The sequence below is a fragment of the Sceloporus occidentalis genome, unplaced genomic scaffold (assembly GCF_023333645.1).
Source record: "Sceloporus occidentalis isolate IW3139 unplaced genomic scaffold, rSceOcc1.0.p SCAF_10, whole genome shotgun sequence".
Lineage (NCBI taxonomy): Eukaryota > Metazoa > Chordata > Lepidosauria > Squamata > Phrynosomatidae > Sceloporus > Sceloporus occidentalis.
In genome coordinates, this window is record NW_028316990.1 from 31930587 (window position 1) to 31946999 (window position 16413).

General features: G+C 41.5%; 1 protein-coding gene across 1 annotated transcript in view; it reads right to left on the reverse strand.

Moving 5' to 3' along the window:
* Window positions 1-1522: 1522 nt before the first annotated feature.
* Window positions 1523-16413, reverse strand: part of LOC149306370 (dynein axonemal heavy chain 3-like) — a 70702-nt gene continuing 55811 nt past the window's right edge. Inside the window, exons 52-62 of the mRNA XM_089477087.1 lie at window positions 14922-15120; window positions 11341-13482; window positions 10388-10607; window positions 9693-9937; window positions 7815-7931; window positions 7092-7249; window positions 6124-6291; window positions 5374-5516; window positions 4037-4241; window positions 3044-3181; window positions 1523-1926 (exon numbers count right to left, since the gene is read on the reverse strand). Of these exons, the coding sequence (XP_089333213.1) occupies window positions 1573-1926; window positions 3044-3181; window positions 4037-4241; window positions 5374-5516; window positions 6124-6291; window positions 7092-7249; window positions 7815-7931; window positions 9693-9937; window positions 10388-10607; window positions 11341-13482; window positions 14922-15120 (4089 nt within the window). The 3' untranslated portion in view covers window positions 1523-1572. The remainder of the gene's footprint in view (window positions 1927-3043; window positions 3182-4036; window positions 4242-5373; window positions 5517-6123; window positions 6292-7091; window positions 7250-7814; window positions 7932-9692; window positions 9938-10387; window positions 10608-11340; window positions 13483-14921; window positions 15121-16413) is intronic.

Below are 16413 nucleotides of genomic sequence, written 5' to 3' on the forward strand. Positions count from 1 at the left end.
CTCTGGAACAGCAGAAAACAAGCTCACTCCCTCCTCAATATGACATCCCTTCAGATATTTAAACAGGGCTATCATATCACATCTTAACCTTCTTAACCTGCCTGAGAATTCTAAATACCCCTCCTTAAAACTGCAAATCCCACAATGCAACAGGAGGCAGCTAGAGGAGTCAAAGTGGAATAGTAGCACTATAAGAGTATAGTGTGATAAACATCTTTCTCTTCTCTTCTCAACATCCCCAGCTCCCTACGTTGTTCCTCAAAGGGCTTTATGGTTTCCAGACCCTTCACCCTCCTTCGGACATGTTCCAGTTTCTCCTTCTTGAATGGTGGTGCCTTGTGCCGCTCTCTTCTTCAGGGAAGCCATCTTGTCTCCCAGGCCAAAGGGCCTTCTTTCTGCAGAGCAGAGGCACTCAAAGAGAGCAGGCGAACTAAGGTCCAAAACCCACTGCACAAACCATTCAGTTGGAGACCGCTTCAACTGCCCTGGCTCAGGGCTAGGGAATCCTGGGAAGGGTAGTTCTGTGAGACATTTAGTCCTCTCCACAATAAACTACAATTCCCAGGAATTCCCTAGCATTGAGCCAGGGCATTTCAGGTGGTCTCAAACTGGACCCAAGTCTACACAAGTCTATGCTACAACGTCTTTCATGCAGTTAGTCTCAAAGGTGCAACAAAATCCCTTTCCAAGCCTGCCAAAGCCATTTCTTCCTTTATGGCAGAGAAAGGCAGCCCCATTGTCTCCTGGTTGTTTTGGACTATAACTCCCTTCTCCTCTGGCCCAGGGGCATTACTGGGGGGTGCACTGGGTTAAAGCCAGAGGAGGTGAATGCCCGGTTGGACAGTTGTCCATCGTACATCTTAAACACACAAACACACACTTCAGCCAGGGCACCTCTGCAACAGGAGGGTGCATGGCCTTGTTGCAGAGCACTACCCTGGGCTCTGTGCTAGTTGCCCAGCTGCCCAGTCAGCCACGGAGGTCCTTCTGGGTCTGGCCAGATGAGGAGGCAAGGCAGAGGAAGAATAGTGGGAAGGCCCATCCACTGTTGCCAAGGGTCTCTTGGATGTCTCCATTAACTGAACTCACTTGACTTGTCAAGACAGCAACAACAAATCATGTTTCCCCATGCTTCCCCACCCGAATGTAAACCGCTCCAAATGTTGCAGCCTTTCCTCATAGGGCTCCAGCCCCTGAATCGTTTTGGTTGACCTTTCTTGCAGCTGGAAAGCCTTGCTGCACTCAGCCAGCGACACTTGAGCAACACCTGTGTGATGATGATGATGATAATAATAATAATAATAATAATAATAGCCCACCTCTCCCCAGAGGATCGAGGTGGGTAAGGGTTACAATCATAAGTCCTGAGCATAAGCTATCCTAAGAGGGAATGGATCACCAGGAGTCAGAATACAGTGATGGAAGACTTTGCATTTTGCAACAAAATGTTTGTACAGCAAGAGGAACCAAACTGTTTGAATCATGAGTCTAAAAGACTATGGGAGCATTGGTGGTTTGAGAGTATACAAACTTTTAATAGGAAAATACTATTGCATGACATTAATTAACAGTTCAGTCGTCTAGCTGGCACAGCGCAGCCACACCCCGGTTTATCCAGTGTTTCTGGGGAAGGTCAGAAGGAAGCTCAATGGAGAGAACATAGTTGGTGGAGTGGCCTGTCGTTGACAAGGTACCTCTCCTGGCACTGGTTTTGTAGACAGGACACAGGTAAATCCTTTCATGGAGAAACTTGGCACTCTCTCCCGGCTTGAGCCAAATGATGGGCAGGGAATCGTACAGGATTTTGGGGAAAGATTCACCAATCTGCTGGGTTTCCCTGTCCCATCGAGCGCCTTCCAAAAACAGGCCTTTCACGTAGGCCCCATCATCAGGCATTTCCTCAATGTATTGCTCTTGTTTCATCACCTGAATTGGGGAAAGAAGAAGAAGATACAGTGGTTGGTTAAGACATGATCTATTTCCTGCTGAAAGACTGGTTGGCAAGGCAGGAAAATAATACCTAGGAGACATGGTTATTATGTCTGTTGGGGATCCCACCTGACCTGGTTGGCACGAGGGATAAACCTATATGTTGTGGATTGTTCCTTCAGCCTGAGAATGATCTGCCACTCTGCTCACTACCTCTTTTCCAGCTCTTTTGCCTCAGATCCTTGTCATTGGAGATGCTGAAAATTTAACCAAGGACCTTCTAATGCAAATCACACACTCTCCCAAGCAAGAGCTATGGTCCCAATCTTACCTAGGGCGGGGAACCACATAACCCCACACTTGCCCCTTATATCATCACACTCATTTTGTTTGCATCATGGCACACAGACATGAAATCCACACCCTTCCCCTTAGCCATGGAGACCAAGCGCTGGCTAAAAATGCCTCCCATAGATAAGAAACTGGAAACACTGAAACAAAGCCTGAAATCTTCTTTGTTAAACCTGTCCAGAAGTGTCCAGAGCATCCACAGGAATTGCCCATGGTGCCTTTTCTCCCCACCAGCTCAAGACATCTCTTAAATATAAAGAAGAAAAATATCTACAAAGACTTGCAAAATGCTATCTTTTTTTCCCCCTCCTAGGCTCCAGTGTCTACAGCTGTTCGTTATATTTTATGAAATGAAATGAAATTCTTTATTACAGTCAAAGACCAGTATAATAATTATATTTTAGTTTGTAATTCTCACTGGACTTGTTATTATGAACCCGTTTTGGCACTATTTCCCAAAGGCTTGTTTTCAGACAGGACTGTAGTAGATCCCTGAGTTCTAGGAGAATCTCGCCCCCACATTCAGCATTAATACGTGCCATGAATTATTCAATGTTTTACCAACTATTATCTCCCAACACTGGGGAATCAATTAGGTAGGAAAATAGGCTATATATCGTCCCTGGCCTTTGAAAGTTCTCAATGGGCTCTAGAGAATGCGGCGAGAGAAATATGATGTTTTGAAGAAGGACTTTAAAAAAACACACAGTTACATGACTCAGAAATTTTTCATCAAGGAGTGAAATGATTTCAAATACTATACCTCAAATTCAAATCCAATGTGATCTATCGGGATAGTATATTTTCTGGCGTAGTTCTGGGAAACACCCGTCAAGAAGGACTGGGTAAAGTAGAAACCAGATATCCAAAATACATTTGGAGGTCCATGCTTGATCCATTCCTGGGTTTAATGTAAATTGACCAACAAACAAATATGTTGATTAGATGGGACAGCATACACAGGACTGACATTCCATTCTTAGTCCAGAATAGAGTAAACATATTCAATCAGTGGTGTCTACCTACTTGACTCTTATTCAACAAATGATTGAATAGGTCTATTCTAGTTGGGACTAACCAATACGTTGATAATGCATACATGTTTAGCTATAAACTCATGAAGGCCAGGACCCTGGGAGGACCATTGAGTTACAAGGCAAATCAGTCTTAAAAGCTTATATCTATGTTAGGAGACTGTTGATACAATTAGACTGATAGAAAATATCAGCACAGTCTAGGCATAGTAAAGCTTGTAGGTGACCAATCAATGAATGATTTTCATTAATTTATTAAAAAATTACAATGCTAGTATGATAAAAATGCAAACGAACTTCACTATGTGTAACCCAAAGAAAGACAAATTTTGTTCCAAGATAATTTCATGGATGCCTGGATAAATTTGGTATAGTTATTGCTTGGCTGTAAAAACCACCTATAAGCAAACAACATACATGTCAAAATGCATGTATGGGATGTTAGTATCGGTTAAACAATATTTAATTTACTCTGGGGGAATCTATTGTTTATTTGTATTGCTTTTAGCCATTTCCAGAGTGGTATAATAAAACAAAGAGACCAAAAGCAATTGATTCACAGAACCAGCAAGATCAAGTAGGGATGCTGTGAGAATCATTTTTGGGGTGTGTGTTTTAAGATTCATACAGCTACTCCTCCTTGGAAGTTTATCATAATGATCCATGTACAAATGTTTTGGGCAAACATTACCAACACATTAGCCACAAGTGTTTAAGATTACCTGGAAGAAGACCAGACGTGTCAGCAAGTCAGACACATAACCCCCCAGAGGCTTCAGCGATGGGTAGGATTTGGCTGCCCACATGGCTGGCACTTTGCCCACCAGCATGCTATTGAAAACATCTTCAAGTTCTGAAGACATCAGCACCAAACCTTTGATGGCTTTGCCAAGGTTGATAAGGCTGCTTCGGACGACTTCTGTAAGCCTTGAGGAGAAAGAAATGTTGACAAGGGTCCTGAGGCTCAAGACTCAAGAGATTGCTAGAGAGAACATATTAATCAAAGCCGCAAATAATCAAATCTGCAAAAGTCAAAGCCGCAGATGTAGAGGGCCAACTGTACAGTTCCTAGAATCCCTTAACCAACAAGGTAAACTGACTGAGGGAGGAAGGATTTAGGAAGATGTAGTTCCAAGCGCTTGGCAGAGGTTGCTGGACTTTCTCCCTCACTGTCTTCTATGCTGGCTAGGCCTGAATGGAATTGTCTTGCAGCATCTGGGGAGATACACAATCCTCATCTGTATGCTGGTAACATATGCTGCTAACCAGTGCTTTCTGAAGCGATCTGATGTGGGGACTGGCTGGGTTTACTGGCACCATATTTGTTCCAATTGACTACAAATGCTTTCCTTCTCTCCAGGAAAACTGCCACAGATTGGCAGCCAACACCTCACAGACTGACACCAGTCCATACATACATAGATCGCCACTTTGAGCAGCACTGATCCAGGCTACATTTGACACATTCACTGGGAAAAAATACAGAAGATTTTAAAGCTAATGCATCAGCCATTGACTATGGAAAACTACAATGGAATTACTTGCTCTGAGAGGCAAGGATGGCACCTATTAAGGCAACATATCATCATACAGATCGTTCTTTTCAACAAACATTTGTCGCATGAATGAAAGGCTTATTGTACCTTCTGTTTATTATTTTATTACATTGTTGTAGCTAAATGGTATTTTATCACTCCTTTCATATAACTATTTTGAATGGTGTGAAAACACAAAGCAAGATGACGACTTTTCCTAAGACAATACAAAAGAGATCTGAATTAAAATCGGCTTGTTTGAATGCATCATTTTATGTTTATTTTATTTGTAAGAATTTCATAAGAATGCCAGTTGATGTATCTAATCTATAATATTGGCTTTTCTCAACCTGGTGTCTCTCAGGTGTGCTAGGCTACACATCTTGACAGCATTCTAGTAAAAGGGGCTACATTATACTAATAATATAAACAATATCTGACTCGTAAGCTTTGTGGTTGTCCTATCATTCTTCATCTTCTGTTTATATTGAAGGTGGGAAGGGACTACAACTCCAGAGATTTACCTGTTGAACCTGATCAGCTCTTGCCTAAGAACTGTGTTCATGGACTCTTCATAAAGTACCGGGTACATTTCCATCACACTTTCCAAGTCGAAATCTTGTGGCAACTTGGAAAGGATGTCCTGGGCCAATTCTTGAACAGTTTCCTGAAATCAGATAATTAAACCATCTGGAAATGGCATAATCTTGAAATGAACGCATTTGTAGCACTTTCCTAAACAGACACCTGGTTTTCTTATAGATTAGTTTCAAACAACATTGACATCAAACATAATTTGCTTTAGCTGACACAAACACATACACTGCAGTACAAATGATATGGAATTGCAGGTTTGGCTTTTCTTCCCACACGCAACGCACAAGGAACCCCACCTGAGAAACAGCATTCAGTATCTCTCTCTCCCTCTGTCTATGTGTCTCTGCCTCTCTCTTACACACACCAACACGCCCCAGGAAACACACATAGCGCACCAAAAACAACAAACCAGTTTGATGTCATCTGCCAATTTGATTGCCACAGGCACCTTGCTGAGGACAACCAAATACTAAATTACAGTTCAGTGTAGAAATGGGAAAAATTTAGGATTTACTTTATTACTTTTCAAATTCAAAACCAAAACAACTAATGATCACGTATACCTATGCAGAAAAACAGTCAACAGCCACAAACAAAAACTGCGGGCAGACAGAAAGTAACATGAATTAGAACACAACAACTCAGTTACAATGGAGGTGCTTTGTAGTTTTGGTTACCTGGGGGGATTTTCCAGCTCCCCCTGCTTGTCTGGGCAGAGTCAACAAGATGCCATTGAAAAGCAAGTTTGTTTCTTGGTTATCTTTTGTAATATCGGCATTCTCATGGAGCCCAAACACATCCGGGTGGGTTGATATGGGTAGACTTCTCAAATAATCTATATAAGACTGAAAAGAGACAATAGAAACATATCCCATCAGGCTGTAGAAGACAATGATGGAAAGATCAGACCAGGACTGCATGTGCACAGGAGAAATAATCCGTTTCTGAGCCTGCTCTGGTGCCAAAACCAACTACAGTTTCCAGAATTACATCCCACTGAGCCACGTCTGTTCAAGTGGGCTCACAATGGATTACTTCTCCCATGCACATGCAGCTCTACTGACAAATCAGCATTGTCAGGTTTCTTCTTCAAATGCAACTAGGCAGCAATCACTCTATCAAACTGGAAGAAGAAGAACAAGAAGAAGGAAGTGGAGCCATTGCATCGACTCTTTTCTCCTCCCTGAAGTGTTTTCAGATTGTCATTATAAGAACTATTATTTAGTTCTGCAAGTGCAGAATGCCCTGTTTTGTATTGACCATATGTAAACTGTTCTGAAAGCCTTCATATCCGAAGGGCAGTGTGAACGTGTGTGTGTGTGTGTGTGTGTGTGTGTGTGTGTGTGTTTATAAATCAGCTGGAGTTAAGCAGTTTTGCTGTATTGTGAGAAGGTATAGAGGTTAAAGTATTGGATCAGGACCCAGGAGATCCAGGTTTTTAGCTCCACTGACTCGTGACTATCATGAGGAGACCCTTAGCTGGTAGCTCTCACTTAGCCTGACCTTATTCACAAGGTTGTTATGAAGATATTTACAAATGGTGGTTGTGGGGAAACCCATGTATGCTACCTTGAGCTCACTAGAGGAAAAGTGGGTTGCAGTTGTAACAAATAACTAAATGCATCCTCAGTTTTTGTTCTCTTACCTGATATGTCCCACAAGGTGGTATATAATATTCCCCACTAGGAGAAAGTCTATAATTTTCTTCTGTTTCTAATTCTTTGCAATATACAATGGAAAGAAGTGAGAGGAGGAGTCGTCTGTCCTTATCATCTGTCACTCTCCCACCGTAGTTACATTCCCCTAGTAACAGAAACAGCATATTAAGATAAAAATTGTATGAGGTTTTACACAGAAAGAGAGGGTATGTTTTCTCTGAAACACAGGCTTGGCAAGGCTCTGCTAATGCAGGCCAGAACTGTGTTAGTGGACAAGATAGTGGCTGCTCTATTTCCAAGGTTATTCAGTGGTGGCAAAGAAAGCCAGGCAAAATCTGTTAACTCCAGGCAGCCTGGTTCTCCAATGCCTTCTTTACTTCATGGTCTGGAGCGCAGCTTTGGTGCAGCTTCTGGACTCTTAGGATGCATGCATAATTTAAACAGCATCCCGCCAAAGTGACCCGAAGCAGCTTTATCTTGGCAGTCTGTATATGGGGCCTTAGTCTCAAAGGTGCTACTAGATCCCTTTTTGTACAGGCTAGCGTAGAAGGAACAGTATCAAATTGTCTCCTCCAACCTTGCTGCCACATCTCAGTATCTGCTGTCTTGAAGTGTCAGCCTTTTTTTCCCTAATGACATGGCTGGCCCTGACCATAGATTTAAAACACATTTAAACATTATGGCTAAACAACACTGTTATGTGTCCATACCTGTAAGATATGTTAGAGCTTCAAACGGAGTTTCTTCATATTCATTTAAAAACATCTGGATTTGCCTCATGCTGATTCTGAGATCAGATTCATTGAATTCATATGGAATGTTCCAACCTATTCCATTCAAAAAGGGGAAAAATAAATATTATGTATTGTAAAGGATTGTCCTGAGAAGAATGCCAATGGGACACAAGAACATGCCATTTAAAGCTTATGGACTCACAGATTTATAAACACGAATCAGAGCATCTGACAATAAATGGAGAAAAACAGACAGAATTTAAAATACACAGAAGTACCACGCAAGGATGTCCACTCTCTCCTCTCCTATTTGTTATGTTTCTGAAAATATTAAACAAAACAATTAAATCAAACAAGAAAGTTGAGGGAACTAGAATTAAAGGTCATGAACATAAACTAAGAGCATATGCAGATGACCTTGCAACAACACTTGGAGATCCACTGGAAAATATTCAACAGGTTTTACACGATATGGGAAAATTCAGAGAATAATCAGGAATCAAACTAAATAAAGAGAAAATGTCAGTTATAACCAAGAACATGCTTAAACCAGAAGGGTTAAAGAGAATTTTGGGTTATAAAATTGTGAAAAAAGTCAAATATTAGGTATTTGGTTAATGAATAAAAACTCTGATTTATATGACAATATTGTTTATGTGCCTCTTAGCTGTCATTGTATTACTGCTGAGCTCAAATGAACACGGGGAGGTGCGGTGGTGGAAATGTGGTTAGTTAATTTGAACAGCCGCTGCTTGTTTGGCCACCTACGAGATGAGCATGACAGGTTCATGTTTATCACTGCATATGAAATCTATTATTCAGGTGTCTTTGACAGAAAAAGTAAATCTCAGCTCAGTCATAACAGAGCTATGTACTAATGCCTAACCAACCCATGGGATCTGGAGCATAGACTGACAGTTATCATTACACTGGATGTGCCATGGTTGGCACAGTCCCAAACTGTTACCAGTGTCAGGTTAAACTTGTCATGCCATCATGGCCATCATCCTGAAACATTTTGCTAGCTCAGGCAAAGGTCAAGATTACTCTCATACTATATATGATGTCTAATTGTATTGCCAGCCACATCATACTACAACGCAGGCAATGGGGTAGCACTTTAAGGGTCAATCACACTTATTAGTTTTGCACGGAGAGATTCGCCTCTCTTAATCGATTCTGAATTGTTTCATCATTCCCACTAGGTTTTAAGGCAGCGAATCTCTCCATGGCAGTTAAATCAGATTTGTCTTTCCCATTTACCACCGTTCTGGATCAAAATGGAGGTACCTCCATTTCCTGAACGGTGGCTGCACAATCCAAACTGATTCGGTATTGCACTCACACTTCCAAAGATGCGAATTGCTTCAGCGCTCTCCAAAAGACACAGTTATTTACCTGGTTCAGGTCACAGTGTGAACAACCCTGAAATAACCAGGTTTCCACACTGAGATATTTCATAGTGTGAATAACCCCTTAGATTGCTCTGCTTGGGATGACTGTTTAATTCTGTTTAATTGCAGAGCCAGTCTTTAATTTTAGAGGCATAATGTGCAGAATGTTGGACTCAGATTAGGGGAAGACAAAAATAATATATACTTCATGTTTTCAAGTCACCAGTATTTTTCTGTAACTTTCTGTTGCTGGTTGCTATATAAAACTTGTCAGCAACGCTGAAGAATTGCTGTTTGAAGCCTGATGGATACAGCACACCCACTGGCAGAAACTGGTCCAATAAATGGGTTTTATTTCCCAAGCTTTGTGGTGTTGCTGATGCTTGAAGGGGTTTGGACTGCAATACTGCAATGCAAAATCTATGGTTTTAGAAAGTAGTAAAAAATATTGCAACCTTACCCAAAGGGCCAAAGTTCCTTCTTTCTTGTACAAGTGCATGGAAAAAGCAAAGACCAAATAGCAATTTCTGCCAGATTTCTTTCTTTTCACAACTGCAAAAGAACGTGGGGTCGGAAATTGGGTCATTGAGGTAGGATCGAAGGAGATTCGCTCTCACTCCTTTTGGTGGCTCATTGGTCATTTTGATTCCATTCTGGAGAATGCTCACAGGAAACTTTTCTGACGGGTAACTGGTTAGCCATAACCTGGTGAACCAAGAACAGAAATAAATCTCTCTCATTTATCTATCTATCTATCTATCTATCTATCTATCTATCTATTTAAGGGATTTATATCCCACCTTTCCCAGAAAATGGGATTGCATGGATGTTGTCATGACCAAGATTAAGATGCAAAGCTAATAATGTTAAAGTTATTCCCTTATTTAAATAATGGTAAAAAAAAGTATCAGAAAAAAGACCACAAAAGCTAATGTTTAACCAACTTTCTAAGAGGCCCATAACAGCATGTTGCTTTTGATTTTATGCTTTTACATTTTAATTTTTTTGCTCATTACAAGTTGAAGGGAGAGGAGTCAGTGGTTTCAACCGTAAAGAACTTGAAACTCCTTCCACTAAAGCTGGCATGAGAGTAATAAACAGTGTGATTTGTAAACCGTTCCACTGCACCATCCTGAGAATGCATTTAATCCTCACCTGAATTTGATATGGGTATTCTCAGGCACAATAGTTTCCTCACAGATTTTCTCCAAAGCAGGCATCCAGCTGGTTGCAAGATGGCAGTTCTGTAACACAACCCACGTTCCATCAATAATAGCCTGATTAATCATCTTGGCTGCAATTGGACCTTGCCCTTGTCCGAGTGAAATTGTCTGTATGCTTTCCATGCCAAGGTCTTCAGCAAACTTCAACAAGCCTAGGGGCAAACATTTTAAGACAGATATTAAAATCCTCCACAAAGCCCTACTCCTATTTGCTATGCAGTGGGGATGACCCTGGCTTCTCAAAACGGGTACAAGATCTGGCAGCCTCTCTAAACTGGTAAGGCTTGATGACCGCCATTGTGAAGCACCTATCTACCATGAGGACTAGGATAAATATGGGGAAGGTAATGAATTGGCTACAGAAGTTAATAACACGATGACAATATTAAATGGTTGCAGTCTGCACTGGGGAAGGGATAGCCAATAATGATTAAATCTGGGGCTTCCAAGGTATTCTTATAGAATAAACTGTTTTGTTGTTGTTTTTTAAGTAAGGAAGACTATACAGGAAACTGAAGTTGAAACTAACTTAGTAGTAATTTACAAGTGCTTTCTAGGGGGGTTCCATGGTTGTTGTCGCTGTGTGCATTCAAGTTGTTTCTGACTTACGGTGATCCTAAGCGAACCTACCACTGGGTTTTCTTGGCAAGTTTTGTTCAGAGGGGGTTTGCTTTCCTTTGAGGCTGAGAGAGTGTGACTTGCCCAAGGTCACCCAGTGGGTTTCCATGGATGACCAGGCATTTAAACCCTGAGTCACTGTCCAACACTCAATCCACTACTCCACCATTCTCCCTTGGTAACTTTTTGTAATTTCAACTAAAGGTATCTACTATCTATTCTTTTCATACACAATTCTTTCCTCATTTTGTTATTTAAGAATCTCACCTGCCATGGGATCAGCACCTGGAGATAAGATGAAAATAAGTGGAGCACAGCAGTTAGAATCATTGTAACTTCCTGCAAGATCAAAAGTTGGAGGTTCAATGTAGATCCTTCCCATATTGTCTGTGATAAAGCACTGGGTTGCTGGAATAATTTTATCTGGCCTCAGGCATCGGAGAATGACCATGCGATCCAGACCAGTGGCCAAATTCCACTCGCCTGGAAACAGTTCTTCATGTGGTCTGGCAGAATCATAAATCGTTTTCCATGCCCAGATGTTGGCTTGAACATGATCCATCAAACCGTGCAAGTTTTCCAGGCCTGATGCACGCACTATCTCAGCCCATGATTTGTCACTCAACCATTCTGGGGCAGGATTGGGATATGGGTTATCAAGAGCAACGCCTCCAGTGAGCAAAAACCGCCAGACTTCATCATCTATCTCATCTTTCCCTTTCATTATCCCTACTGTCAGCAGAAGGGAGAAGAGAAGCTTGTCCTTCTCGAACAGGGATCGGCAGACATTATTGTAGATGCTTACTGTGAAATGGTCAATGATGTTTTCAATCCTTTCTTCTAAGACATCACTTTTCCTGCTGTTAGCAAGAGACTGGACATACAGGTTAATGAACCATACCAAGGAATACTGATACATTGGTTCAATGTTTGCCAAGTCCGAAATGCAGAAGAAGACTGTTGCCGAATGAACAGCTACGGGCTTGTATCCCATCCGAGTGGCATCTATTTCCATCTCCGTGATACTGGCAATTTCTTGCTTTTCAGTGATTTCTTCAGATAACTCTTTGGAGGAAGAAAGAACTTTAATGGCTGTTTCATCTTCTAAGATGTTTCCTTCTGATTTGGAGAGAACCTCAAGGATTTTGTCTTCTATCTCTTTCAGCTGTTTCTTGTTAGCTGCACTCTCAACAATCAGTTTGTTTTTCTTTTCTTCCAGATCAGGTTTTTCCTTTGCTGCCACAATCCCCAAAAGCTGGTCCTGAAGACCGAGGGGAGTAATCATGAAATTGAGCAGACAAACTTTCACAGCCACTTCAGGGAGATAGTGAGGATTCCTCAGCCGAGTTGTGATGTACAATTTGAAATCATGTGAGTACTCAATAATGTTTTCTCCTAGTCTCATGTACTCCACACCTTGCTGTTTGAAAGTTGTCTTCAGTAACACTGGCTCCAAGAAAGCATCTAGTTCTTCACCGATATTTTCAAGCAAGACTGGCGTTCCAAACTGGATAGCATTTTCCAGTGTTCTTACGTAGTTTGTGTCAGACAATTTAATGACGGAGAGCTTATTGCCCCTTTCCATATTTTTGACCCACTTATTGGCTTGTCCTTGAGGGTCAATCATTAAAGCCCACCGTCTGGAATTGGAAACAACAATGCCATTGTCAATCGAAAAGGAATCAATTGGCAACCCCGCAATCTGCCAGGCACGGATCTTGACTGGATCCCCCAATGTGTTACTCAGGCTGAAATCATTGGAACATGGGATCTTCTCCTCCTTGCAGAGGGCCAACCATTTCTCCTGACATTCTTGACGATAATCAACAGTAAAGGCTCCAAGATAAGCCACTGTCCCGGACGATAACAAAACATCCCCAGTAAGGTCTGTGTATCGGATTCCTAGTAAGCGAGCTGCTTCTGTCCACCTCTCCTTCTCTCCTCCCAAGCCACTGATCAGTTTTTCAGCTCGAATCAGCTTCTGGGAGCAGATGTCAATATTATTCTCCAGTTCTTTTTTCCGGTTATTCATTTCTTCAAACTCATCGTTTAGTGCTTGTAGGCGATCCATCACCTTCTTGAGTTCTGCACGCTTTGTATTTAGCTTCTGCATTTGGATATCTAGCAAGCCTTCTGCCTCCCGGAGCCGTTCACGTTTTGGGGCCACTACCTTTGCAACACGATCATACACTTCCATGGCTCTCACCCATTTGCATAAGCCTTCACAGGCAGATGACACATTTTTTATGACAGCAGGTTGAAAGTCTGGGTGATTGATAAACTTCTCTCTAATTCTCTTCATTACAGCAGGAGGAATATTATCTTTGTCGTATGTCTTTAAGCCCTCAAGGAATTTCAGATCTCCCAAAACTTTTTTGGAACTACCCCAATAATCTTCTATCATTTTACCTGCATTTCATAAAAGTAAAATATTGATGAATATGTTAAAATACAGGGTTTGGTTTTTTTTACACAGGAAATCTTCTAAAAGTAACAGTAATCTACACCTATATTCACCTTCCCACCCTGGTTGCCTTTCAGATATAATGAATTTCTACTCCCAATGTTTCAAGCCAGCAAAGCTACCAACTGCTGGATGATGGAAGCTGTAATCCAAAACATCTAGAGAGCACCAACCTGGTGAAGACTGATAACATTCACTCACATACAATTATAGGAAGGCATTATACCTTCTGTTATTAAACTATTAACTTTAGACTCATTTAGGTAAACACAGAAAAATACATTGTCCATGGAAAATGATTTGTTATCCATCTATATCCATCTGAAAATGTCAGTACTTTGCCCTGTGGCAATTCTATTTTAAAGAAGAAAAATGTATGGAGGATGTTACTTTGGAAAGGGGTGTTACTCTAGGCAATATTAAATTAACTAGATTATATGCACTGAGTGTATATAATCTACAGATATTAACCATGTGATTATTGATAGGCCCAAGAGATGTATATGCAAGACATGTGTGCAAACTCCTGTGAATGGCAAAAATCTCCTTTCATAAGAAAAGAATGTGGAAGATTTTAGATGTTCAAAACAGTGGTCCCTGAAAACTGTTTTGAGCATCTAATTGGGACATGTTATGGTGAAAGGTGGAAACCATGTCCTATGAGGAATGACTTTGGGAGGTAAGTATGTTTAGCCTGGAGAAGAGAAGTTTAAGAAGTGATATGATATCCCTGTTTAAATATTTGAAGGGATGCCATACTGAAAGTGGAACAAGCTTGTTTTATGCTGCTCCAGAGAATAGGACCTGGAGCAATGGATTCAAACTGCAGGAAAAGAGATTCCACCTCAACAAAGGGAGAAACTTCATGACAGTAAGAACTGTTTGACAGTGGAAAACGTTCTCTCAGAGTGTGGTGGAGTCTCCTTCCTTGAAGGTTTTTCAATAGAGGCTTTAAACAGATGGCCATATTTCGGGAGTATTTCATTATGCATGGCAGGGGAATGGACTGGATGGTCCTTGTGATATATTCCAATTCTATGATTCTATCTAGAGTTTGATCATTATCAATCCATTCTGGCAGCCTGCAGCAAAGAGTGATGAGATATTAAGCAGGGCCATTCCAGCAGGCCCAAGAAAAGGCTGCTTGTTTTTTTTTCCTTCTTCTTCTTCTTTCCTTTTCATTTCTTTTCCCCTTTGGCCTGTGTCTTTTTGGGACAACAAGCATACATTGACTATGTCTAAGCTACTGCAAAAGCCTTTTCAGCGGATCTTGACTCAGCTGAATGCAAGTGTTTTAAACAAAGACACAAAAAAGCACACGGTCAATAAAATTTCATAATAATTGGAGGGAGGGTTCTTTGTATAATTTTGTTTAGGTTTTTACCGCTTCCACTTGGATCAGGCTTTCTTTCTGGTTTTATTCCTTTCATGACGCAAATGCTCTCCATGACAAGTTTGACAGGCCCTGGAGGATTCTGCATGGATTTGACGAGGGAGATATCCGCAGGATTCAGGGTATCAAGAGCTGCAAGAGCAGCCTCTAGAGCTGGCATGGCTTCAGCAAGGTCCCCCTCGCATTCTTCCTGAAATCACATCAAACATAATCCCATTTCCTTCACATCGCTACTCTGCACAAATTGAGTGAAATAGTAATTTCAAAGGAATAACCTTTCTCATTTATTTTCCCTTAGCTTTTTAGCCATTTCTTATCTTTAGAGAACACAGGGCAGGATATATGGCTTTTCTCTCCCCAACATATACAGTGGTCCCTCCACATTCGCTGGGTTTAGGGGTGAAGGACCCCTGTAAATGTGGAAAAACTGTAAATAAAAAAACACTATTTTATTTGATCTGAGAGAATATATCTCTAGGAATCTCCAGTGCAACTCTATGGTCTGCCAGAAGTTGACCATAGAATCATGTTGGAGGACCTACAAATGCCTAAAAAAGTGTTTTCTCTAGGGACTTCTAGGTTCTCCAACACAACCCTATGGTCAACGTCTGGCTGAATTGTACTGGAGGACCTAGAGATTCCTATGAGAACATATGAATAAACACCGCAAGTAATCAAATCTGCAAAACTCAAAGGGCCAGAAAAAGACACTGGAATGATCAACAACAGAAGATCCAGAATTGCTAGACAAGCAATGGGGAACCTCTGACTCTGCAGGCGTTAGAGCCTTCAACTCCCAGAAGACTTAGGCCTATCCTGGCCCCACAGCTGCCCTGATCTGCCCCCATTTCCTTGGTCTCAATCCCCATGCCCTGCCGGGCCACCCAGCACATCCACTGCCATAGGTCGCTTGCTTTTGAAGTCAAACAGCTGCTGTGAGACACAGAAACGGAGATCCGGATCTTCCGTCTGCACAGATGTCCTCTTGGGTTGCCCAGTATATCTGCTGCCACTGCAGTTGCTCATTCTGAGGTCAGACCAAGGCACCCAGGAAGATCTGGAGCAACAGATAACTTTAAAAAATGTGTATTAAGCCTGTTAAACTGCCAGCACCAGAAGTGGGCATTTGGATATGTGTAGTCTGAACAGGAGGACACCAGAACAGAGGGGCAACAGGACTTTTGTAGTATGTAGTAATACAGTAATAATAGGAGATTATGGAGATTGCAGTTCAAACCATCTGGATTGTCACACTTTGTCCATCTCTGAGCTAAGACTTAGAACTACCATTTATAAATTGCCAAACTCTGCCACCACAAATAGGACAAGAATTAGACACTGGCCAAAATCCTGCATTATGCTCACATAGTGTAATTCTATTTTCAGATAGTTACATAGTAGTTGTCCTACAACACCCATCTACTGAATTGCATAACTGAATGTGTATCTGCCAACATGCCTGCTTATTGCCCCATTGGGCCCC